This window comes from Crotalus tigris, unplaced genomic scaffold, assembly GCF_016545835.1.
Source record: "Crotalus tigris isolate CLP2741 ecotype Arizona unplaced genomic scaffold, ASM1654583v1 scf7180000021763.139304, whole genome shotgun sequence".
Taxonomy (NCBI): Eukaryota; Metazoa; Chordata; class Lepidosauria; order Squamata; family Viperidae; genus Crotalus; species Crotalus tigris.
Window position 1 is genome coordinate 73320 of NW_024098668.1, and position 27125 is coordinate 100444.

General features: G+C 37.7%; 1 protein-coding gene across 2 annotated transcripts; it reads left to right on the top strand.

The window, feature by feature from the left end:
- Positions 1-4815: 4815 nt before the first annotated feature.
- On the top strand, positions 4816-26382 carry LOC120296912 (cytochrome P450 2C5-like). Of its 2 annotated transcripts, XM_039318959.1 has the most exons (12): positions 4817-6503; positions 12279-12346; positions 14245-14312; positions 15153-15365; positions 15874-16036; positions 17200-17349; positions 18709-18869; positions 19923-20093; positions 20693-20834; positions 24989-25176; positions 25767-25908; positions 26016-26382. In XM_039318959.1, the coding sequence occupies exons 4-12, from the start codon at positions 15192-15194 to the stop codon at positions 26216-26218; spliced, it is 1494 nt and encodes a 497-aa protein (XP_039174893.1). In that variant the 5' UTR covers positions 4817-6503; positions 12279-12346; positions 14245-14312; positions 15153-15191; the 3' UTR covers positions 26219-26382. The 2 variants fall into 2 exon arrangements, with proteins under 2 accessions (XP_039174892.1, XP_039174893.1); XM_039318958.1 differs by lacking the exons at positions 12279-12346; positions 14245-14312 and having other exon boundaries at positions 4816-6503.
- Positions 26383-27125: the final 743 nt, after the last annotated feature.

The following is a 27125-nucleotide window of genomic DNA, read 5'->3' on the forward strand; positions in this document are numbered from 1 at the left end:
TGAGAGCTTCTGATTTATTTTTTACCAATAGAGAAATTAAAATTCTCTAACAAAATCATTCTCTAGATACTTTCTGGTTTGCTAGATGTCACCCCACCTCACAGGGAGACAGGGTTTTTTTTTAATTGAAAAGTTTTATATAAGTTTTAAACAATATCCCCCCCTAAAATAACCCCCTCCCTCCATCCCTTCCTCACTTCCCAGAGCTGGTTACAGGGTTACAAATAAACAAACAAATTCTAAATAAACTTATCCAACTATACAAATAATAAAATCGATAATATACTTTAACTCAAATACAAAAAAGGAAAAAAAATAACAATATAAGCATTTCCAAATTAAAAACTATAAATAATTCATAATCTGCATAATGCATTTTAAACCCATATCATAACCCATATTTACTCTACATATAATTTATCCATCTTCACCTCGCTGAGGTGTATATTTCTTTTAAACAACCATTCGTCCATAATAAACACAAAATTTTCCCTCCAATATAACCTAACCAACAAACTTATGTTCGATAAAATTGGCTCTTCGCTTTTTACCCCTAAGAAAGTCTATTAATACCCTCCTACTTAAAAAGTTTCAGCAAAACATTCATCTTCTAAAATTCTCACCAACAGAGATCATTAAAATTTTGAATTCTTTTACACATTTACCCATAATATCTCATAATTATTTTTCACTTTAAATTAAGAATTTATAATATATATATTCCCAAATATTTAAACTTTTCCACTAAATCAGTGGTTCTCAACTTTCTAATGCCGTGACCCCATAATACAGTTCCCCATGTTGTGGTGACCCCTAAGTGGGTGTGGCCACCAATAAGAAGGAGTAGGACAGCTAGGGAAAAGGGAAAAAATGGCGGACAGTGTGGTTTGGCGACCCCCGTGAAATGGTTGTTTGACCCCAAATGGGGTCCCGACCCACAGGTTGAGAACCACTGCACTAAATCAACACCTTCTATTATTCTTTTACTTTACATCTACCATAAATGCCGGTGTATTAGGCAACTTCCGCGAGCGCTGAAATCGGCGCCAAAGACGGGGGTCGTCTTATACGCCGAGTCGTCTTATACGCTGGGAATACTGGTAGTTTCCAGCGTATAAGATGACATTCTAGGAATGCGGCCCGGCTATAAAGACGGGGGTCGTCTTATATGCCGGGTCGCCTTGTACGCCGGCATTTACGGTACTTACTACACAAATCATTCACTGTACCTTTAAAACATACTAAATACAAATCATTCACTTTTCCTTTAAAACATCTTCTATCTCAAAAAACTACTGCAAAAGTTCATCATTTCCTTTTCTTTATTCCAACATCCATCTTCTGCAGTTCTTTTAATTTACGTCTATAGGCTGCATGAGTCATTCTCGGTTCCTTTAAAAAATCTTCTGTATCAAGAGACTGCTGCAAAGGTTCAGCCTGTTTGTCTCCCACATCCAATAGCATAGCACTTTCAACCAGCTGCTCTTCCAACTTTTCTTCTATTATCTCAGGTCGTAAAGATAATGGAGAACCCACCTTCAAAACCGAAATGTAAAAATCTTTCGCCTTTGACATTGTATTAAGTCTATAATATATCCCCGCATGCTTCAGGACTATTCCAACCGATATATCCCATTTGAATCGAACCTGGCGTTTTTTGAGCTCATCAACCAAAAAAGCAAAATCCTTTCTTTTTCTAAGAATTTTTGAAGGTATTTCTTTTAAAATTATAACATCTTGAGCAATTTGAAATCTCTGCTTATAAAATGGCTGTAAAATTTCATTATGAAGTGATCTCCTAGAAAAATAGATAACCACGTCTCGTGGCAAATTCCTTTGTCTCGCAAGCCTAGAATTAACCCTAAAAACTTTTTCCGTCTCTCTCAATATTTCTTCAGGCTCAGCCCCCAAAATAAGAGCTATATCTTTTACCACCACTTGTCCCAAATCCTCTTGAATATTTTCCTTCATTCCCCTTATTCTTAAAGCAAATTCCATGTTTTTGTATTGTAACATAGTAACTTCATCCTGTATTATTTCCACATTATTTTCCACTTTGTCAATTCGATCTTCCAGTTTTTCAAAATTTTCCACAACATCATCAATACACTCATCCAGAAGATCTATGTGACCAACAAACTTTTGAAACGGAAACACTATGTCCTCTGACAATTTCATGAATTTATTTTCAATAAAAACCTCCATCTCTTCTTTAACCTGTCGTGCCTTTTTTTCCAAGGCATCCTGTAAATCTTTAAGTATACATGCTGGAGACAATGGAGAGGGTGGTGGAAACTTAGACTTAGCTTGCTGAGCTGTCTGCATTACCGGGAAGATTGAGGCTTTAGAAGCAACAGAAGCTCTGAGACGCTTTGAAGCCATTTTATTTTATTTTTTTTATTATAAATTTTTACAATTTTACAATAAAAAACCCTTCCCCAATCCCTCCCAACCCACCCCAAAACCCTCCCCCATTCTTCCCAGAGCTGAATACAGGGTTAACTAGAACTTAAAAGAAAAAAACTTTTAAACCCAAATAAACCTCAAACAAATATAATTACATTCAATAAACAAATTATTAAATACTTTAACTCCATTATATATAAAAAACAGAAAGAGAAAAAGAAGAAAAGAAAAAAAATAAAAAAATAATAAAAAAACAAAACTATTCTACACTTCTAAATAATATCTTAAACTTTAAATATAAGTTATTCAAAAGCTAAATGATATTTTCTTATGTCATACTTATATTGTATAAAATTTATCCATCTTTTCCACACCAAGAGGTACTTCTCTTGCGATTGATCTTTCAAAAAAGCCGAAATTTTTGCCATTTCAGCTAAGTAAGAAACTTTAAAAAACCATTCCTGCAAAGTAGGCAAAGATTCCTTCTTCCAATATTGCCCTATTAACAACCTTGCAGCTGTAATTAAGTTTAACATTAAAATAATCTCTTTGTCATCACAATCAGAAACAATACCCAACAAAAACAATTTGGGGTAAATTTTATCCTTCTTTTGAAAATTCTTTGAATATTCCACCATATCTTGATCCAAAAGGCTTTTATGCTTTTACATGACCACCAGATATGATAATACGTTGCATCCAAGCAACCACATCTCCAACATTTAGGCTGCAAATTTGAATACATACGAGACATTTTTTGTGGACCAAGGTGCCATCTATAAAACATTTTATAGAAATTTTCCCGTAAATTTTGCGCTTGTGTAAATTTAACATTCCTCACCCAAATAGTCTCCCATGTATCTAATAAAATCGGTTCATCAAAATTTTGAGCCCATCTAACCATACAATCTTTAACTAATTCTGCTTCTGAATCCAATTCCACTAATACACCATAAATTCTTTTTATGTGGGTTCGACTTTGATCTCTAATTTGTTTTAGCAAGTTCTCATCCTCTCTAAGCAAACCCACTTTATAATCTATCTTCCACCTTTCCAATAATTGTCTATACTGAAACCATGAATAGTTAATATTTTCTTGTGCTAATTCATCTATAGATTTTAATTGCCAATTTTTACCATCCCACTTAAGTAATTGTATATAAGAAATACTATCCATCTTAACTCCTTTCTGTATTCCTTCTATTGCATGCCATGGAATAGCCCATAATGGAATTCTTGAATCAATTCTATAATATTTCTTCCAAACCCGAAGTAAAGAAGTTCTTAAAATATGATACTTAAAAACCCTATCAACTTTTTTATTATAAATTAAATAGGCATGCCATCCAAATAATAAATCCCACCCCTCCAAAAGGAGTATATCTACATTTGTTAAATTAACCCAATCACTAATTAATGTTAAAACCACAGCATCATAATACAATTTCAAATTCGGTACCTTGAGTCCACCTCTCTCTCGTATATCTTGTATAATTTTAAGTTTTACTCTTGGTTTTTTCCCTGCCCAGATAAATGTATTGATACCTTTCTGCCATTCATCTAGGTTTGCTTCTTTTTTTAAAATAGGTATCATTTGAAATAGAAAAAGAAACTTTGGCAAGACATTCATTTTAATCGCTGCTATTCTCCCCAATAGAGACAATTGCAGCTTTTTCCAATTCTCTAAATCCTTTTGTATTTTAAACCACAGCCTTTCATAATTATTTTTATACAGTTTTGCATTGGAAGCAGATAAGATAACCCCCAAATATTTTACCTTATTAACAACCTCGAAACCTGTCAGTCTAACTAAAATCTCCTTATCCAAGTTGGTCATGATTTTTTGACAATATTTTAGTCTTATTATTATTGATCTTGAAACCTGAAACTTGTCCAAACTGATTTATCAATTGTAACAACTCCATTACAGAATAAGTTGGTTGAGACAAAGTAACAACCAAATCATCTGCAAAGGCCCTTAATTTATAATCATTTTTATTGATTTCTATTCCTTTTATATTAGGTGATTCACGAATTTTGATCAGCAAAATTTCCAAGGTTAAGACCACTTATAAAAAGTCTGCTAAAATCTTATAAAATCAACAAATAACCCCCCCCCCCCAAAAAAAAGAAAAAAGGAGAAGGGGAAAAAAGACAAAAGCCCCCTTAAAAGAAAAAAAGAAGATTCTTGCAATTTATACAAATACAAAATCTGTTACATTGTTCCAAGTAGAAGTTCTGGTCCTTTCACTCAATGAATCAATACCTCAGTGCCATTTTTCACCACTCTTAATTAAAAGAAGGAGAAGATAAGTTCTTTTCCAGAGTTAAAATCCGAAATAATCCCCATTTTAGTCTCTCCTGGTCAGCTCTGTCTGCTTTAAAATTTACTCACAAGTTCATTTTAAGCGCAGATGTGGAAGCAGCGTCTAGCTTTGCCCTGGAAAAATCAGGGCAAAGGCATCCTGGAATGTGGAGAACACCCCAGATTCCGTGGGAGCTCTCACCCTCTGACCACCAAAAAAGAAAACCTTGGGGCCTTAGGAGCTCTACCGCTATCTGAGGAAAGCTCACCTCCTCCCCTTTGCCTGGGGAGAGAGGCTCCAAGCCGCGAGACAGCTGTTGCTCGCTGTCTCAGCTGGCTTTGACACATCCCAGGGCGGACGGCTGAAGAAAGCCGCCATCGCCACGGCCGTCATCACCGGAGGTCAGGGAGACAGGGTTTTTAACCCAGCCATCTAAGGTGCCTGATGGACTCTTTGGGTGTCAGAGGAAGCTTGGGTTTTTCACTGAGGATTTGGTGGGCCATCTGGCTGAGGCCTTACTTGGAAAAAAACTCCATAAAGTTCCATAAAATTCCAACTTTGCAAGAACTCCTCCCCAAGCTTTGGCTGAACTGCAGTAGTGTGGGTTGCTAGGTGCCACCACAGTGTGCATTTAGAAAAGGTCCTGAGGGTGCAGCCTGTGGCCTGTGACAGGAGGCAGGTGGTTCTTCCCCAGCTGTGCAGTTATGGGCAATCAACTCTAGCTAGAGACATGCCTGTTATCACCCTAAATCCTTCTGCTCACAAAGGAGTGCCTCCCTTTAAAAAAAAAAAAAAGTTTAATTAACACATGCTGAGTTTTGAGCTAGATAATCTAGACATAATTAATTTAATATTTCCATTTTAAAATTAATAATCATTAAAGTTTAAACATGTTCCAAATACATGCAGAGAAGAAGGAAAGCAGTGGGGGGAGGGGAGTGGGGAAATCTTATACCTTCCTTTTTTTCCCCTCCTTAAAAACAATAAGGGTTTCCTTGTTAAAAGGAGAAGCAGTTTCAACCTTTTTGCTAAAAACAGAGACACTTGCACAATTAAGAATTAGTTAGAAGGGCACAAGATCTTTGTATTTGTACAGTGAATTGTAAGAGATGAGTGGCATGTAGAGATAAGCACAGCTGCCATGCTTACAGCTTTGATTTTCATAATTGTATATGCTTTGCTTGTAGGGAAGTTAATACTTTGCAACTGTTTGTAGAAAGGGGATTTTGAGAAATGAATGCCAGCTTTAGAAGGAATTAAAAGACTGGTCTAGATAGGATGTAAGAAGCAAGAAAAAGTTTATGGTCAGTTTAAGATATGGTTCAGAAGATTTGACGTTAGCATATATTGTATGGCAACATTAGAGTGATTTTTGCATTTTAATCTGGATTTATCATTAATAATGCATTTGGAATCCTTAGTATTGCAAGGGGTGAGAAGTTATTGCTAAAATGTGTAAACTAAATCTGTTTTCCTTTTCCTTGGAATCAAGGAAAAAGCAAGCTTTTATAAAAGGGCCAGTTTGGTTTAGAGATTAAGGCACCAGACTAGAAAGTAAAAGAATGGGGGTTCAAGCCTTACTTTAGCCATGAAAGCCAGTCTGATGACATTCTCTCTTAGCCCTAGGAAAAAGGACATTTTTGCTTTCTCAGCTGTTATTGCCTAATCCGCTGTGCTGCCTCCAAGACAAATTTGCATTTCAGGCTCTGTCAGTAATCCCATCATCTGCCTGGCACAAAAAAACATTCCAGCATTGTAGACTCCATGCAGGCCAGTGAGAAAAACTTTAAGGTGTGTGATTTTTTTTTTTTACATTTTACCTGTGTGTTTTACCTTTAAAAATCCTAACTGGGTCATGAAAGCATGTTTACTGGGTTTCAACTTTGTCCTTAATATGGCCTCTAATAAGGGTGAAAGGGACGGTGGAAACAAGGTTCAGCAATATTTAATAGAGCCTCAATGGATAGTTAGACTCTATTTGAAACAAGAAAAAAAAATAAACATTCTTATATACCCTTCCAGCTTTGCAGAATCTCATTCTGGGAAATTATTAAGAAATGGGAAAGTATTAAATGCCTTTGCAGCTCAAATAAGGGACAGTCCAAGTCTTGCCTTAGGGGGTATAGATGAATTCAAATAGTCCAATTACAGTATAGGGACCTGCTTTATGGGACAAGGCTCTCCACATGGGAGTTCCATGCATGGCTACAATTATGCAAACCTCTCCTGATTTGTCTTTTTAGGGCAGTAAAAATCAGCCTAGCAGCTTCATAGCAATAGCAAAAGCATTTAGGCATTGTAAAGCACCCATAGTGCTTTACAACACTCTCTGGGTTGTTTACAATGTAGAGCATTATTTATATATTGCCCCACCAATCTGCGTCCTCATTTTACTGACCTTGGAAGGATGAAAGATTGATTCAGCCTTGAGCCCCATCAGGATCAACTGTAGGCTATAGTGCAATACTGCACTTTAACCACTGCGCCACCAGGGCTCCTTCATCTTACATTGCATGATTACATAATTAATCCTAATAACACTAAAGAACTACCTGTGGCTAAGTTAAATTATTCAATTACATTTAGGAATTTTTTCATCCCTTACTTGTAAATTCACTTTTTTAGTATCTCTTTGAATTTTGGCATTAAACTATTCACAGGCACTTTACCAACAGGAAAAAAGAAATATGTGGAATTTTGGCAAACACTTCAGATTCTAGTAAGCTATGGTATATATTTCCTCCACCTGAGCTTTTCCTGGGCTCTGTAGTAGCAGGGCAGAGGCCCAATCTTGGCGATTTACCAGATTATGAGTTTGCAAATCACCCAAGTCAGTTATAGCCTCAATCAATTGAAGTCTCTTAAACAGCGAATCTGTCTCCTGATTAAAAGAATGGAAACCACTTTTGTTATGTCCTGGGCTGTGATTGACACAACAGGTGCAGAGAGTCCCAGGCAGACCATGAGGCTGCTTCGGCCAGACAGGCTGTCTCCAGCCTAATGCACATGCACAAGGCGGGAAAAATATGTTGCACTTATTGGTTTTCAAAAGCCAATAGAATAAAAGGGAGTGGCACAGCTAAGGAAAAGGGGAAAAAATGGCAGACTGTGTTTTTTTGGCGACCCCCGTGAAATGGTCGTTCGACCCCAAATGGAGTCCCGACCCACAGGTTGAGAACCACTGTCCTAGAAAAATAGATAACCACATCTCGTGGCAAATTCCTTTGTCTCGCAACCCTAGAATTAACCCTAAAAACTTTTTCCGTCTCTCTCAATATTTCTTCAGGCTCAGCTCCTAAAATAAGAGCTATATCTTTTACCACCACTTGTCTCAAATCCTCTTGAATATTTTCCTTCATTCCCCTTATTCTTAAAGCAAATTCCATGTTTTTGTATTGTAACATAATAACTTCATCCTGTATTATTTCCACATTATTTTCCACTTTGTCAATTCGATCTTCCAGTTTTTCAAAATTTTCCACAACATCATCAATATGCTGAGCTGAGGTGGCGCAGCAGTTAGAGTGCAGTACTGCAGGCCACTTTAGCTGACTGTGTTCAGCAGGTCAGCAGTTCAAATCACACCGGCTCAAGGTTGACTCAGCCTTCCATCCTTCCGAGGTAGGTAAAACGAGGACCCAGATTGTTGGGAGCAATGTAAATATATATATATATATATACATTGCTTACTGGTGTACACCGCTTAGAGTGTGCTTGCACTTAAAGCGGTATATAAGTCTCATAAATAAATAAATAAATGCTCATCCAGAAGATCTATATGACCAACAAACTTTTGAAACGCAAATGCTATGTCCTCTGTCAATTTCATTAATTTATTTTCAATAAAAATCTCCATCTCTTCTTTAACCTGTCATGCCTTTTTTTCCAAGGCATCCTGTAAATCTTTAAGTATAGATGCTGGAGACAATGGAGAAGGTGGTGGAAACTTAGACTTAGCTTGCTGAGCTGTCTGCATTACTGGGAAGATCGAGGCTTTAGAAGCAACAGAAGCTCCGAGACGCTTTGAAGCCATTTTATTTTTAAGACCACTTATAAAAAGTCTGCTAAAATCTTATAAAATCAACAAATACCCCCCCCCAAAGAAAAAAGGAGAAGGGGAAAAAAGACAAAAGCCCCCTTAAAAGAAAAAAAGAAGTTTCTTGCAATTTATACAAACACAAAATCTGTTACATTGTTCCAAGTAGAAGTTCCGGTCCTTTCACTCAATGAATCAACATCTCAGCACCATTTTTCACCACTCTTCTTTAAAAGAAGGAGAAGATAAGTTCTTTTCCAGAGTTAAAGTCCGAAATAATCCCCATTTTAGTCTCTCCTGGTCAGCTCTTTCTGCTTTAAAATTTACTCACAAGTTCATTTTAAGCGCAGATGTGGAAGCAGTGTCTAGCTTTGCCCTGGAAAAATCAGACTCCGTGGGAGCTCACCCTCTGACCACCAAAAAAGAAAACATTGGGGCCTCAGGGAGCTCTACCACTATCTGAGGAAAGCTCACCTCCTCCCCTTCGCCCGGGGAGAGAGTTTCCAAGCTGCGAGACAGCTGTTGCTCGCTGTCTCAGGTGGCTTTGACACATCCCAGGGCGGACGGCTGAAGAAAGCCGCCATCGCCATGGCCGTCACCACCGGAAGTCAACAAATGCAAAATATTGAAGACAAGTCAGTAGTAGTAGACCAGAAATTAGAGGCTCTGCAAGATGAAAATCAAAGATTGGTGCAATCTAATGCGGAGCTGGAAGAAAATATGGCAAGGATGGAGTTTGAACGTGCATCATACTTTCTAAGATTCCAAAATGTGGTAGAAGAGAGTGATGACAACTTGTTACTATTGATGACTGAGTTATTGGCGGACTTGCTCAGAATGGAAAGGGATCAAATCAATAGAGAAGTTGATCAAGTCTTTAGAGTGAATTCAAATTATGCAAGAAGAAATAGAGTGCCTAGGGAAGTTCATATTAGATTCAGCAAAAGAGCAGTATGGGATGTGATCCTGAGACTATGAGGGACCAACCTCTGAAATACAAAGATAAAGATTTGGTAGTTCTCAAACAGATCCCAAGAAGAATTAGAGAAGCTCGAAGAGAATACCAATTCTTAACGAGGAAATTGATCAGTAAAGGACTGAACTTCAGATGGTTGATCCCAGAAGGATCAACAGAGGACTTTTTTAATAATCTTGGAGAGAGGTGAGGCGGAACCTAACAAACCAGAGGAAACGACTGCAGGAACATTGAAACAAACAGAGAAAGAAGCGCCTAAAAAGTTTCAATCAGAGGAAGATGTGAGGCCTAAAGATCAGAGGCAGATAAGTTCTTCTAGAAAATTGAGATCTTGACACAACTGAAACTATGGAGGAAATTGGAATTCTTTCAATAAATATAAATGGTCTTAACTCCCCATCAAAAAGGAGTAAAATATTTCATAGACTACAAAAGCTAAAAATGGATATAATTTGTCTCCAGGAGACACACATTAAGTCACAACATTCTAGAATACTTCAACAATCAAAACTTTGCAAACTTAGGATATTTTTGCTGTAAATTAGGATATTATGTATCCTAATTTACAACCTAAGTGTTGGAGATGTGGATGCTTGGATGCAACTTATTACCACATTTGATGGACGTGTAAAAACATAAAAGCCTTTTGGATTAACATTTAGTGGAACATTCAGAAGATTTTTAATAGAAAGATAAAGTTTTCACCACAATTATTCTTATTAGTTACTATTGTAGATTGTGATGTTAAAGAAACTATTTTAATGTTGAATCTTATTACGGCGGCAAGGTTATTGGTTGGACAATATTGGAAGAAAGATTCTTTGCCTACTATATATGTAGGTCTTTGTTTATTCGGGTTTTCTCCTGCCCTCCTCCCCTACATCAAAGGCACCACAGATAAAAACAGCAAAATTCTCCACAAACACAATATCAAGACAGCCTTCGGCACCAACCAAAAAATAGCCAACATCTTAAGAAACCCCAAAGACATAATCCAGCTAGAAAACCAAGGAGTCTATGAAATACCATGCAAAATCTGCCCAGCCACATACATTGGACAAACTAATAGGAGAATAAATGCACGAATCACAGAACACAAGAGTGCAGCCAGAAAGGAAGAAAAAACTTCCTCCCTCTTCCATCACCTTAAAGCTACAGGACATGAAATTGATTTTGAAAGAACCAAACTAATCTCCAAAACTGAACACCACAACAAGAGAATAATTATGAAAGCCATCAAAATAGAAAAACACCCCCACAACATGAATAAGTGTGAAGACACCTATCGCCTACCAGCCCTCTGGAATCTAGCCCTAATCAACAAACGAGAATGACACAATTTTTGTTATATTCCCTTTACTCTGAATGCATAAAAAAGGACAGACCGTCAGATCTATGGTATCTGTTAAACTCAGTGTTTCAGTATCTATGCTTGAGTCTTGCTCAAATATGGAGTTAGCACTGTATTATTGGTTAATGCCTATTTCCCTCCATTTTGTGGGCATAGAGAAATAAACAAACTGTAGGATCAGTTTGATCCCTATGTAAATTTGCTATCATGGCATTACCCAGACTCAATTATAATAATAGCTGGGGATTTTAACGCACGCATTGGCAAATCTGATGCTTCCCTACAAACATATTTTAAGTGGCCAGTGCCCCCTAAAATTGATGTAGGCCTCATAGCAGCCAGACAATCTAAAGATCAGAAATGTAATAGTGCAGGATTTCGTCTGGCTCAATTTGTGGATAGTTTAGATTTGATCTTATTTAATGGCTCTGTTAGAGGTGATTTAAACAGAGAGTTCACATTCTGGGGTCCTAAGGGAGCCAGTGTACTTGATTACATTATGATCTCTTGGAACTTTGTACAACATATAGTTTACTTTTATATTGGAACGCGCCTTGATAGTGACCACTTTCCATTAATCTGTCCATTTAAGGCTAAGACAAATTTTGAATTATTAGAAGTGGCACATTGCCCCATCGATATTACAATAAAGGGGCAAGTAAAAATTAAATGGTCTCAAGAACTGGCCAAAACTATGGCTGAAATGTTGACCTCAGAGCCCCTGCTTCATATGCATGTTCAAATTTGGTCATCTGATTCATATGAACAAGCATTTTCGTTGTATCAATCAATTACCACTAATCTCCAACCCCTCCCCCCCCGACAAGATTTACAACAGCTTATTGTGTGCATGTGCAGAAAAGATCTAAATCTTGGTATGATAGTGATTGCATTAAAGCAAAAAAAAGCTCTCTTAAATGCAATAATTTCCTTTCGCCAGGAAAATTCGGCGAATGTTTCTAAATTACACAAGACCACAAAAAAATTATAAAAATCTCTTAAAGATAAAGAAACAACAGGCTATAAAAGAAAATTGGAGTAATCTAATTTCAGCAGCAAAGCTCAAAAATTCTACTTTGTTCTGGCATTTAATAAATCAGCCTTTTACAAATAGAAGTTTTGGCCCTATTTCACAAATATCTGCTGACAAATGGGAGGATCATTTTAAAAACATCTTTAAGCGGATTCCTGCTGTAATTTCAGAAGTGATCGCCCCTTGTAATGACTTCCCGGATTGGCCTCCAGTATCCATATTGCCCAGTTGAAATCAGGTAACGCATCCGGAGGGGGAATGAGAAAAGCACTTAGGGCACTAGCCTTATTTTGCATAGAAAACAAAATATTAATAAATTTTGAAAAAACTAAAGTTTTACTATTTGCCTCTTACCATCATAAGATCCATAAATAACAAACTGATGGGACTCCAATTGAATAGGTGAGTACCTATAAATATCTTGGAGTGCAGTTCCATGACTCCCTATCCTGGCATACTCACTTTCTTTATTTGGCAAGTGTTGCACAGTGCACCTCATCAGCTATCATAAAATTTTATCATTCTAAAGCAGTGGTTCTCAACCTTTTTAATGCCGTGACCCCCAACTGGTCGTAAGTTGAGGACTACCCAACCGGTCAAAAGTCGAGGACTTTCCCTGCCCGGGAGCGCCGTGCATGCATGGTGTCGCCCCCTGCACTGGTCGAGGCATAGCTGGCAAGGGGCAGTGATGGCGCAGGGAGACCACCAAGGGAGACCACCAAGGGCCCCACGCATGCCAGCAACCCTCCCTGTACCCGCCGGCCTCCCACCTCCCACCCCTGGCCCTCTTTTACTTACATTTTTAGTAATTGCTCAGCAGGGAGGGGTGGAAACTTTCAGACAGCTCGCCTTTGCTGCAGACAACTTGCAGCACCGTTTGCAGAATGGAACTTTTGGTGGGCTCAGCAGGGCAGAGACAGCCTGGACAATTCCTATTGGCTTTTGAAAGCCAATAGAATTAGACTCTATTCAAGAGAGTCTATTCTATTGGCTTTCAAAAGCCAATAGAATAAAAGGGAGTAGCACAGCTAAGGAAAAGGGGGAAAAAATGGCGGACTGCGTTGTTTGGCAACCCCCGTGAAATGGTCGTTTGACCCCAAATGGGGTCGTGATGCACAGGTTGAGAACCGCTGTCCTAAAGGAGCTTACTACATCCCGGCAGCTTGTAAGTTTTTCCAAGCTAAGGCATTCCCTCAGCTCCTCTATGGCTCGCAATTATGTTCATTTGCAAAGCTTAATGCTATTGAAATTATTCAACATAAGTTTATTAGAGCCATACTGATGGTACCTAAAAGTGTTAAAAATGCCATCCTACAGGTGGAAGTAGGTTTAGTTTCATTGGAAGCTAGAGAATGGTTCTTTCTTCTTACCTTTTGGCTAAAGTTAATTTGATGGCTGTAGGGTTAGCCCCGTTCGTATTTATAGATCATTTTAAATCGTCGTGGGAAAAAAAAAGCACTAGATAAAATTAAATCGCTGGGCTTCTCTATGAAAAGTCTGTGTTCATTAGGATTTGATAATGCTAGAACTGCCTTGAATCAACGTATCTGGGATATTGATCTCCAAACAAACTTAAGTAAGGTGGCACATTCCAATATTTGTCACTTGCTTACAGAAGGTTTCTCCCCATCTTCTTATATATTTTCCATTAGAATTTTGAAATTTTGTAAAGCTTTCACCTTAGCCAGGGCTGGATGTGTTGCCCTCGGCAGTCCTTTTTGGACGGTTTAAGGGCATTCCTATGCACCTTCGGTTGTGTCCATGTGGTGATGACTCTATAGAAACCCTAAGCCATATGCTGCTTCATTGTTGCTTATATAAATACTCTAGACAGATTCTTATATATCCAATATTGAAGAAGTTTCCAGGAAGGGGATATGAATTTTATCTAAAGTTGCCACTTTGGGATAAGGATCCGAAAATATCAATTCAGGTTGGCCAATTTTGTGCCACTATTTGCACAATATGTCGCACCGTTATCAAGGTCTGAAAAAAATTAATATGATGCTTTATTTTGAGAATTTCGGATTATATTACATTGATTGTTTGATGGTTTTATATTCTATAAATATGGAAGTAAAATTGTCACTGTTGTTATATTTTGATTATGTCTGGCCTTATGGCTGTAATAAACAGATTGATTGATTGGGTCCTCATTTTACCGACCTCGGAAGGATGGAAGGCTGAGTCAACCTTGAATCAAGGTATGTGCCACTGTGGCCAGATCAATTACAGGTAACAAAGTCTTTTTGGCTGTCATTACTGTTCTGTTTCAATCGTAAAGGCATTGAGACGAGGCAGGAGTAACAACAGTCTTCTTTTTATTTAATCACCAACAGAACCAAAACAAAATGGCACGGATTCCTTTTATAACCCTTTTCAGGGACAGTGTCAACCAATCAATGCAACATATTTCTCCCACCTTGCGCATGCGCAATAGGCTGGAGACAGCCTGTATGGTCCCAGGCATTCACGTGGTCTGCCCGGGCATCTCTGCAGCTTCCTACACCTGCTGAGTCACTCAGCAGGCCCAGGACATAACAATTACAATATGGCTCATCCAAACATTGAATGTGACTACAGGTGATGTTCTCCCGGGACATGTATATTCACCTTCATTCACAAAAAATATTGCCCCATGATGCACCATTTTGCCCAGTTAAAGGTCATGACAACATTGTACTTACTTATGATCATAATATTGAATTCAGGGCTGTGACAACTCAGTGAAAGAAAAAGAAAAACGTAAGTTTCACAGGGTTCAGTAGCAAAAGTTAATTAATTACTCTTTCACAAGTCATTGTATAGTCAGCAAATAAGAGAGAGTGCTTAAAATGAGTTGTTTATTTAAGGATTTAGCCCAGGGTGTCCACAGTCCAAAGATAAGAATGTTGATAAGTAACTCTCCTATACTAATAGAGGTGAAAGAATAATTTGAGCTGAATGTAAACAAGGAGGTATATAAAGGTTAGAGGAAGTGAAGAATTTAGATGTGATTGGGGATTCAATTGGTCTCCTTCTTTCAATCTTGTCTCTTTAATCAGCTTTTTGGATTTTTGAAGAGGAAAACAACTGAGGAGAGGATGGAGCTGACATGGGCAGGAGTTTTGCTTCTTCTCTGTATACTTTTCACCCTTTTCTCATCTTTCCAAATGTACAAGAAAAAAGTGCAGCTGCCCCCTGGACCTACTCCATGGCCTATTCTGGGGAACCTCTTTCAGCAAGATGTACTACCTCTAAAAAAATCCTATAAAAAGGTAACTATTGTATTTCTTTGCTTTTTCAGGTGATTATTTGGAAAGTTATATCCACATTTTCCTAGTTTAAGGAGTTTGATTTTCTTTTATAAGAGTCCAATTTTATTAGGGGCTCTTGTGCATCTTCAGTAGGAATTTTAATTTAAAGTCACCTAGTTACAGTCTGATAAATACACAATGGAGGTTACAAAGTTCATTAAAATATGTGGTTACAAGCAAAACTTGCTATCATATATTTTGTAGTACTAGATTACTTGCAAAAATGTATTATACAGTCAAAATTGTGATTATCTCATTCCCATCATCTCACCAGCTAGGAGATACAGTACATGCAATTTATCCAATCAAATTGATGAACCCTGTAGATACTAAGAATTATTAAAGGTTAGATTCAACATGATTTCTCTGTTATGAATTTAAGAAATATTTCAAGCATGCTTTAGAATAATTTCACCAAAAAATGCTTTATCGTTTAATTAACTCGGTTTTCATCTAATTTTACCTTTAGCTTATAGAGAAGTATGGACCTATATTTACTATCTGGATTGGATCAAAACCAATGGTTGCTCTTTGTGGATATGAGGTGGTAAAAGATGCTTTGATAAATCAAGCAGAAGAATTTGGTGGGCGAACTAATACGGACTTTCACAGACGACTGTTCCAAAATAAAGGTTGATTCGCTTTTATTTCTTTATTCGTTGTAGCTCTTTTTAATTTTCTATACGTATTTTTAAATTATTTTAATGCTCTTAATATTATTGATAGTTATGAAAGTTTCACTTGAAATGAAGTTTTGTAAAGAGGTTGATCTGGTCATGTTTTTTGAAGAGGGAGGAACACCTTTTTTTCACCATTTCTCTTCAACTGATCACTTCTGAAATCTGTTCTGGTTGTTCCTTACATTCAAAAAAAAAAAAAGTAATCTCACCTTTAAACTGGTCCTTTGGGAAGGCAGACAAAACGTTCTTCAAAGAGGATACTTTGGCAATTTGGACTTTGAATAAACAGGAGAGAAAGAATATTGAAAGAATATGGTTTTGATGTTGGACAAAATCTCTGAGAATATTGTGGACATCCAAAAATAAGAAACAAATAGCTCATTGAGCAAATCAGGTCAGAGTTTCCATTGAATGCATAAATGACCAGACTGAAATTATCATTCTTCAGACATACAGTATGGTTCAAAAGTCTTGCTCTCTAGAGGAGGCTATAATGGTGAGAAAAATAAAGGGAAAAGGAGGACCATTTGCAACGTCAATGAACTCAGTTAAAATGATGACAAATGTACCCTTACAAGTCCTGAAGAATTAGGTTAGGGATAGATTGTGTTGGAGGAAATCTAAAGGTAGCTAAGAGTTGAGAGTAACTTGTTAGCACACAATCAAGCAAGCTAGTACATACATAATTGGAAGTGATTTATTTTTGTCAATAAAGCCTCTACAGCAAATAATAATAATAAAATAAAATCCACAACTCAAAACGACTCCAATTTTCTTCTGCTTACTGAAAACGGCATCTCAGTATAGAGTTCCATGTCTAGTGTAGGGATTTCTTTCTATCTATAACACACTTATGACAGCAGTCAAGAATGGAAAGATGGCAACTGTGAAGTTTGCTTCACTGGTATTTCAAACATCAAGCCTTGTTTACTTTAAATGTGAGGAAGGACATTTCTCTGATGCATAATTTATTGCAGTGTAGTAGCCTCTTTCAGCTATGATTGAAACAAAGATTTGAAAAAGAAAAGTGCCTGAAATATTATATCGAAACATGCTCTTCCACAAAAGCTGAGAATTGACCAACATCATGATCCTTTTGGTGTCTTTTGTTTCAGGAATATCTACAAATGATGAGAAGAAATGGAGGGAGCTGCGACGGTTCACACTGTCCACCTTGCGAGATTTTGGGATGGGGAAGAAAAGAATGTCTGAGAGGGTGCAGGAGGAAGCTCTTTGTCTGGTGGAGGAAATGGCTGCCACAAAAGGTCCTCTAAAGAAACTGAGACCTGTTCTCCCACAGAAGAATCATATCAGGAAGACTATTATCTTTTAAAATATGAAACTGGAAAGGGTTTGTTGTTTTATGTGAAGTTACAGGAAAACTAGATTCTAAACTGAAACTCAAATCATCTGTGCTTAAGTGCACAAAATAAAGAAAAACTTAGATAGGTATATATATGCGTGTAAAATAAATGAGGTAAGGAAAATATGGATAAGAATCAACTGCATGAGTGATGGAGATCTGTGAGGTGGCGTGGATTTGAATTAAGGCTATTGTAGGAAATGACCAGGCTGATCCCAAGGGAGGGATCAAACAAATCATCAGTCATGAGTCCCTTCATGCCCACAAGAGATCTACATCCAGCCTATCTTGAATCCTTCTACTCTTATCTCCCGCTAATTTCCTTTGGCCATTATTAGTTCAGATTCTTGTAGAGAGCTTAAGCTTACAATAAATCTTTATACCCATTTCAACTGCCTGGATCGCCTGATTTGCCTGGTGCTTGACAGATATAAATTTATCTTTTTTCCAGGAGATGTAGCATCTTGGAAAATCATGTTCCATGGACAAGTCTTTTCTGGAAGGAGATTTAAAAAAAATAAATAGAAAAAAATGTGAATGGAATATTATTATTTTTTTTTTAAAAAAAAGAAGAGCTGGATAGATTAGAAGGAGACAGTGCTGAGGGAATAGAGTGCTCAGTTAAAACTGGGAAAAGAAGCCAAAAAAAACTGTTTAAACAATTTATTTGAACATGATTATATATCAGGCAAATTCAAGAGCCAGAAAAAGAAGTTATGGATGAATGACATAGGTAATCTAAAACTAGAAAGGAAAACATATTATCATAAATAGTATTCATCTAAAGATTTGTGCCTCTTTTGAATATAATCATGAATGCACAAATCTCTGGAATCAGAAGGGGAAAGAAATGAAATAATAGGATTATATTTTAAAAAAGAAAGAAGAAAGAAATTAGAAGGTGGAGGGAGAGACAGTCAGGAGAGTGAAAACTGGAAATAGAAACTTCTAAGGGAAGGAACAGGGAGGGAAAAACCCACCATGAGCAGAAAAGGGCAGAGAAAGTGAGAAAACAATTCTTGACAGAAGACAGCAAGAAGGTTTTCAAAAAAACCTCTAGAGGTTATAAGGTTTATGTTTTCATTTAATTACATCTAGGTTCTTCTATTTAATATTATTTATTTAAAAATACCAATAAAATTTTTGAATAACTTCTTTGACCCAAACCACTTTTTTTGTTGAAGTTCTGTGGTGAGAATTGTGGAAAGGAAGATCCCCATTCTTTGATCCCTCCCATTAATGTCTGTGGCCTTTGTTGCAGGGCAGCCTTTTGACCCAAGAAGAAATTTGGCAAGTGCTGTTTCTAATGTGATCTGTACAGTCGTCTTTGGCAATCGATTTGATTACAATGATCAAACCTTCATAGAGAACCAGCAGATTGTGGAGTTTCAAACAAGATTTCTGACTGGTTTCCTAGGACTGGTATGTTTTTCCTCTCTGATGCTCTTCCTGCTATAAACACTCATTTTTACTAGTGGGTCTCTCTTTGTGTTCGAATATCCAAATAAGGGATGTGGAGATTGCTGTAGATGTAGAGATTACTGTAGATAAGCAGGAGAAGTCAAATCCAGACATCCAACAAGACTGAGCCATCAAAATATAAATTGGTTCTCAGCAAACCTTCTTTCCTGGCTGGGCTTATTTCCCACGGGATCATTTCATTCTCTCGTAACTGCTGTGGGCCCTGACCTGCTTATTTCTCGGACTTGCCCATTTCTTAATTAGTCAGGGAGAGCCAAACATGGAATTTCACTGGAGAGGCTGATTCCTCCTAATTGTAATGTTTCACTTAATTTTTTCATCCCTTGACTGAAAAGTTAACTTTAATTCTCAAACTTATTTCCATGTTGTTCTAAGAAATGACAATAGCACTATCCCCCGAGCTATTAGGTTTGTGATATAAGAGGAATATCAATATTGTGATCAAACTGAAAGGTATATTATTATAATAATTTTTAAAAGTACAATGCTACATATTTAACTATATATAATTTGATAATCATCATATCAAATTATGCACAGGCACCTTTCTTCTTCTCATGGCATTTTTAGACATTTCCCCTATTCTTATGTCCCTCTTTCCTCCCTGCTTCAAGAACTGTCATCATTTTCATCATTATCCCTTCATGGGATAGCTGGGGTGAGGCTTGACAGAATATATCCTGCAGGGAACTCAGGCTAGGTGAGGAAAGATCTGGGGGAAAGGCTTGTCAAAGAGATTCCTTTTTAACCAACTTATTATAAATAAAAATTCCTACCATGCAGTATTTCCTAAGACACTATATTTTCTCAACACTAAAATTAAAGATAGCTTACTGAGATTCTTGCCAAACCTGTCTTCTTTGTCTTGGCACCTAGCTGAGGTTTGATAATTAACAATATCAGACTAAAAGCTAATCTCTGAATATTTGGGGCATTAAGCCTTCACCATTATGGTCTAAAAACATATACTGTTTAACGTCAACTCTGCAACAGGTGTACAATACTTTTCCAAAAACAATGGAATACTTTTTGGGACGACATATCGAGTCTGAGACAGAAAAAGTCTATGATTATATCCGTGAGAAAGTGGAATTGCACAAGAAGACACTGGATCCCCAGAACCCGTGTGACTATATTGATTGCTTCCTTCATAGAATGGAGAAGGTAGGCATAGATACCATCTCTGCATAACTGTCTAAATATCTCCAATATGTATCTAAGATGAAAGAATATGAAAATATTTATCCCCCTTTTTATTACTTTAATTTGCCATTTATTAACATGTACTCTTATGCCTGACATAATTAAAAATGAGTAAGTATAGACATTTGCTTTACATGCTAATTTACACCTCTTCTACACTCTTAATAGGTGATATAAAGATAATAATTCATCTTGCAGGAGCAATTTCTATTAGAATTAGTCTCTCAGATATAACATTCAAGCTTCTGTGCTCAGATCTAATCCAGTTTTCCCACCATACAGCTTAAGAGTTGCTTTTGTCCAGCTCTAAATAACAACCTATAATTCTCGTAATTTCTTGTGGGTAAATATTTGATAGATAGGTCAGACAGGCAAATTGTTTCCTCTCTGCATCAAATGGTGATTGCATAAATGCTTTACAATTGAAAAATTCTCCTATATATTCTAAAGTTAGTCAGTTAAGTTTCCTTTAACTGAAAGAAACACTATGAAGAGTTTCATAAATTACTTTAATCAACCCCATTTTCATCCTTCTGTTTCCCTTTCTATTTTCTTTTCAGGAGCAGAACTCATCTGAGGGAATCTACACTCTTGATGATCTTGTGATTACTGTGCTTACTCTCTTTACTGCTGGGACAATAACCACAAGCCGAACTTTGCTACGCAGCCTCCTAACAATGGCTAAATTGCCACATATTCAAGGTACAGAAATAACCACTAATATATAAAGGTGTCAACTCTTTAGGGCAGGGCTCTTCAAACATGGCCCCTTTGTGACTTGTGGACTTCAACTCCCAGAATTCCTCAGCCAAGCACTCTAGCTGAGGAATTCTGGGAGCTGAAGTCCACAAATCATAAAAGGGCCAGGTTTGAAGACTCCTGCTTTAGGGCTTCCACTAATAATCCTGGAAAAAATAAAGTAAGGATGCTGTTGAGTAAAGTAAACTCATTGCAGCTGCATTTCTGCAGTTTTCCTGGCAGGTTTTGGGAAGTGTTTGCCAAGATCTTCTTACAGAATGTTTTGCTGTGTTTTGTTTATTTCCCAGTTTAACTAACATGCCCTTGGAACAACTGGGCTTCCATGAAATCTTGAGATTACACAAAGACAGTTCTAGTAAAATAATATCCACTAGATCAAGGGTCCCCAATCCTGTCTCCTTGGACCAGAATTGTTGGGAATCAGGCCATGCAAGCAGGAGACGAGTGCTTGAGGCTTCATTTGAGCATGCATGGGAGTTAAGTTGCACATGCAAATCCAAACTCTCCCTCCTGCCGCCACTACTGCTGTCGGTCCATGGAGCCAGAGAGGTTGGGGACCACTGCATTAGATCATGAAGAGGCAAGATGTGATTGAACGCTTTAACAACAGCAGTCTTTTCCTTCATACAGCCTTAAGGCAGATCAATTAATTAATTGAGTACTTGCTTTAAGGAGTCCTAGTATGAATGATTAATTTAATATGGTATAGCTTTTCTTAAGAATCATTTTTGTATCAGTATAAACCCACATCCTTTTAACTCACGATATCATCCTTAACATTTGAACCGTACTGCTATAAGCAGTGACAATATTATAAATCTTAATCTACAATACCCCCGCAAAATTGATTGGCAGCTGTATCCTGAAGCATTCTTTCTTTGGAAATGAACCTTGAGGTTTTTGAGGGAATAAATTGTTTGTACTCTGCTGGCACATAATATTCATTCTCATCATCATTTTTACCATTCTCTATCCATTGCGTGATGAAGTTCAAGTTCAAGTTTATTACAGTCAAAGACCCATACAGTCCTGCCAATTGGGCCCACAAAACTTGCTGATGTTGTCGATCCATCTTGTTTTAGGTCTGTTTCGTGGACACTTTTTATCGAGTGGGATTCATTCTATGACTGCCTTGGTCCTCCTGCCATCAGTTCTTCTTGCTATGTGACTGGCCTATTTCCATTTCAGTTCTTTTACTCTTCTTGATGATATCATATACTTTCGTTTGTACTCTAATCCACTTGCAGGTCTTTCTATCTTGTCTTGTAATGCCGAGCATGTATCTTTCTATGGCTCTTTGTGCCACTTGTGGCTTTTGTATCAATTGTGAGGTTAGTGTTCATGGTTCACTGGCATATGTTAGAGCAGGTAGTATACACTGATCAAAAACTTTTCTCTTCAGGCATAGGAGGAAGTTGTTCTTAAAAATGATACTTAGCTTGCTGAGTGCCTACCAACCACATTTAACATGTCGATCAATTCCCTTTATTGAATCACCTTCCATTGACATCCATTGGCCAAGGTATATGCAGTGGTCTACTATATCTAATTCTTCTTCACATATATTTCTTTTCTTTCTTTGGTGAATTTATTAAACATAACCTGGCTCTTTTTCAGGTTTATTTTTAAGCCAAATGGTTCTCCTGCTTTGTGCAGCTCTCATATGTCTATTTGTAGCTCTTCTGGATCTTGGGAGAAGAGAACAATATCATTTGCAAATCTTAAGTGATTTAAATAAGCGCCAGTGATTTTTATTCCATTTTTTGCCCAGGCTAGTTTGCAAAATACTTCTTAAAGGCAGACTGAGAAAAGAATAGGGATATTGTATTGTCTTGTCGTACACCTTGTTCTATGTTGATTTCCACTTTAAGATCATTAAGGCAAATTGCCGCCATTGTTTTTCATATATTGATTGTAGTATGTTTATGTAAGAAGTATCTATGCCTTGGTTGAGCAATGCCCTAATTATTGCTTGCTGGAATTCTGAGATGTAGTCAATGAAATTGTAGTCAATGAAAGCCATGCACAGAGGCATGGTGTATTTGTTGTACCTTTCAATGCCTTGATGAACAACCTGGATGTGATCTATTGTGCTGTAACCACTTCTGAACCCTGCATGCTCCTTTGGCTGTGCATCATTTAATGTTCTCAATATTCTTTTTGCTATTATCTTGGTGAAAACCTTGTCAATGTGTGAAAGGAGGCTTATTGGGCAATAGTTCTTTAAATCATGTTGGGCCCTTTTCCTGTGTATAAGAATCACTTCAGCATTTTTCCATTCATCGGTTATTTTTTCTTTTCTGAGGCAACTCAAGACCAGATGGATTACACCCCAGAGTTCTCAAGGAACTGGCAGATGTGATATCGGAACCACTGAACTATATTTTTCAAGGATCCTGCAACACAGGGGAACTACCAGAGGACTGGAAAAGAGCTGATGTAGTTCCCATCCTCAAAAAAGGAAAAAAAATGAATCCAGGAAATTACAGACCTATCAGCCTGGCCTCAATACCTGGAAAGATCCTGGAAAAGATAATCAAACAACGAATCAACGAACACCTAGAGGCAAACAAAGTGATTACTAAAAGCCAACATGGGTTTGTCAAAAATAGATCATGACAGACAAATCCTATTGCATTCTTTGACCAAGTGACAAAATTAGTGGATCAGAGGAATGCTGTGGACATAATTTACTTGGACTTCAGTAAGGCATTTGATAAAGTAGATCACAACCTACTACTTGATAAGATAGAAAAATGTGGGGTAGACAGAATCACCACCAGATGGATCCGTAGCTGGCTGACCGGCCGTACTCAGCGAGTGGTCCTCAATGGAACTGCATCTATATGGAGGGAAGTGTGTAGTGGGGTGCCCCAGGGCTCTGCTCTGGGCCCAGTGCTCTTCAACATCTTCATCAATGATTTGGATGAAGGGATACATGGGGAACTCATCACACCAAGCTGGCAGGAATAGCCAACATTCCAGAAGACAGGCTTAAGATACAGAAGGATCTGGACAGACTTGAACACTGGACACTAACTAACAAAATGAAATTCAATGGTGAAAAAAGCAAGGTTCTACATTTAGGAAAGAAAAACCAAATGCACAAGTACAGCATAGGTGGCACCATGCTCAATAGTAGTAACTGTGAGAAGGACCTCGGAGTCCTAGTAGACAATCACCTAAATATGAGCCAGCAGTGTGCTGCAGCTGCCAAAAAGGCCAACACAGTGCTAGGCTGCATTAACAGAGGGATAGAATCAAGATCACGTGAAGTATTAATACCACTCTTCAATGCCTTGGTAAGGCCTCACTTGGAATACTGCATCCAGTTTTGGTCACCACGATGTAAAAAAGATGTTGAGACTCTAGAAAGAGTACAGAGAAGAGCAACAAAGATGATTAGGGGACTGGAGGCTAAAACATATAAGGAACGGTTGCGAGAATTGGGTATGTCTAGTTTAACGAAGAGAAGGACAAGGGGGGACATGATAGCAGTATTCCAATATCTCAGGGGCTGCCATAAAGAAGAGGGAATTAAGCTATTTTCCAAAGCACCTGAAGGCAGGACAAGAAGCAACGGGTGGAAACTAATCAAGGAGAGAAGCAACCTAGAACTAAGGAGAAACTTCCTGACAGTGAGAACAATTAATCAGTGGAACAGCTTGCCTCCAGAAGCAGTAAATGCTCCAACACTGGAAGTTTTTAAGAAGAGACTGGACAGCCATTTGTCCGAAATGGTGTAGGGTTTCCTGCCTGAGCAGGGGGTTGGACTAGATGACCTCCAAGGTCCCTTCCAACTTTACTACTATTACTATTACTATTACTAACTCAAGTACAGCTTTGCTAGTATCTTGTGTAAACTGTGATCACCAGCTTTCATAATTTCAACCGTAACATAGTCTTCTTGCACTAGAAAAATTGAAATGGTCTCCACTGAGAAATGACTTTGAGGAAGAGCCATTTTCCTGACTGGAAGTATCTTCTCTGAACGTGCTTTGGAAAACATGTTTCTATTCAAGTGGTAGCTGACTGAAGGTGCTCAGTACAATACAGGAAAAGATTGTTAATTTCATCTCAATATATTTTTCTCACAGCTAAGGTGCAACAAGAGATTGATGAGGTAGTGGGTACAAATCGCACTCCAAGCATGGAAGACCGCTTGAAGATGCCTTTCACAAATGCTGTGGTCCATGAGGTTCAACGTTATGGGCCTGAGAGCCTTGAAAACTTTCCACGGGCAACAACTTGTGATGTAAAGTTCCATGGTTACAACATTCCCAAGGTGTGGCAATAATAATTACTGATAAAGATATTCTGCAGAGGAAAAAAAATAGATGATTGTTATGAGGGCTTTTTTGGTCATAGAACACACTAGAATGGATTTCCAGCACCCTTTTTCAACGGATTTGTGCATGGTAACATTAATATTATTAACTTACCTTGAATAAAATCCCAGTCTTTTAGATACATTAAAAACTGAAGGGTTTTTTTCAACTACAAAGGTAAAGCTTGTAGGGTAGGCAAGGCGGGTTGTATGACCTGTGTGAGTTCCACCACCTTTTTGTTTTTTACAAAAAAGCACTCACTGTTATATAGTCAAAGATCCTTCATGTTCAAGGCAGTTTGAATAAGTATGAATTAATATGTATTATGTATGGCATTGTGAATTGCCTAGAGTCATTTTGGATATGGGAAGTATACAAATTTAATAAATTAATTAATAAAACCAAATCTCTCTCCCTTCATTCCATTTCAGAATGTTTGCAGATTGCTCCCTGCTGGCCTATTTTATTTGACACAAGTGAGGCTCTTTATTCTCTGGACAAAGTTGCACCAATTAATGCCATCTGTTTCTTTACCTCCTTCTTCTAGTACATGGCTGTTGTGCCAGTCCTCTCCTCAGTACACCGTGATCTTCTCCATTGGGAGACTCCAGAGAAGTTCAACCCAGATCATTTTTTGAATGAAAAGGGCCAGTTCAGGAAAAGAGATGCTTTCATGCCATTCTCAGCAGGTACAGTCCTCTGGGACAGATAGTATTACCAATTCATATGCATGCCTGATCCATGTTATTCTTTAATCAGCTTTGAATAAGCTTTGTTTTCTTGTTTGCAATTTCAGGGAAGAGGGCCTGCCCAGGAGAGGCTCTGGCTAAGATGGAGCTCTTTCTGTTCTTCAGCACTTTGCTCCAGAACTTCACCTTCTCTCTGGATGGGGACACCAAAGACATGGATATAATGTCTCTGTTTATGACCTTCCAAAATAAGAATCAATCCCTCCTTATACGAGCTGTTAATCGTTCAGTGGACACTTGTGTTCAATAATTAAGACAAGGAAAGGAGTCAAGATCATGATAAGTGACAACTCCTTTCTTTCTTTTCTTTCTTTCTTTCTTTTTTCTTTCTTTCTTTCTTTCTTTCTTTCTTTCTTTCTTTCTTTCTTTCTTTCTTTCTTTCTTTTTTTCTTTTTTTCTTTCTTTCTTTCTTTCTTTCTTTCTTTCTTTCTTTCTTTCTTTCTTTCTTTCTCTTTCTTTTCTCTCTCTCTCTCTCTCTCTCTCTCTTCTCTCTTCTTTTATTTTTTTTCTTTCTTTTCCCCTCCCCTCCATTTTCATCTTCCCCCTCCGCTTCCTTCCTGGCACATATTGTATCCTATAAATTGCTCCTTTTAAGGCCTATAAATTAGATTGGGTGACTTATATCAATAAATAAATAATGCCTGTGAGACCCTGGACTCCAGCTATTGCTGCTGATTGCCAAGTAAGTCTGCAATATATCTTTCTTCATCCAAAATTTGATTGTGGGTATGGCAACAGACCTGTCTGGCCTTACTATGTTCTGAATGGCTCTAGAGTGGGCAGTTATCTTGGAATTTAGCTCAAACTTTAGGGGAGGGGAAGAAATGCTGGCCATTATCATCTGCAAATTGTTGAGGGTTTGGAGACCTGTGGTGCAAACTGGATGTGAGGCTCTTGGTTAAATTTGGGCTGTAAGGAACAATTGTGATTGCTGCTTGTGTATTATCTGTTGACCAGCATCATACCTGCTTGAGCAACTGAATATGTTGTTGTGCTGACAATAGAGACCTGAGGCTGTTGGCTCTTGGAGATTTCAACTTCACTTCTAGTAGCCTTGAGTATAAGGTAGTCCAGGAGTTTATGGCAACCATGGACTTGTCCCAAATCACTACACCCAATGCATATCAGTGACCACACATTAGTTTTTGTTTTCTGGC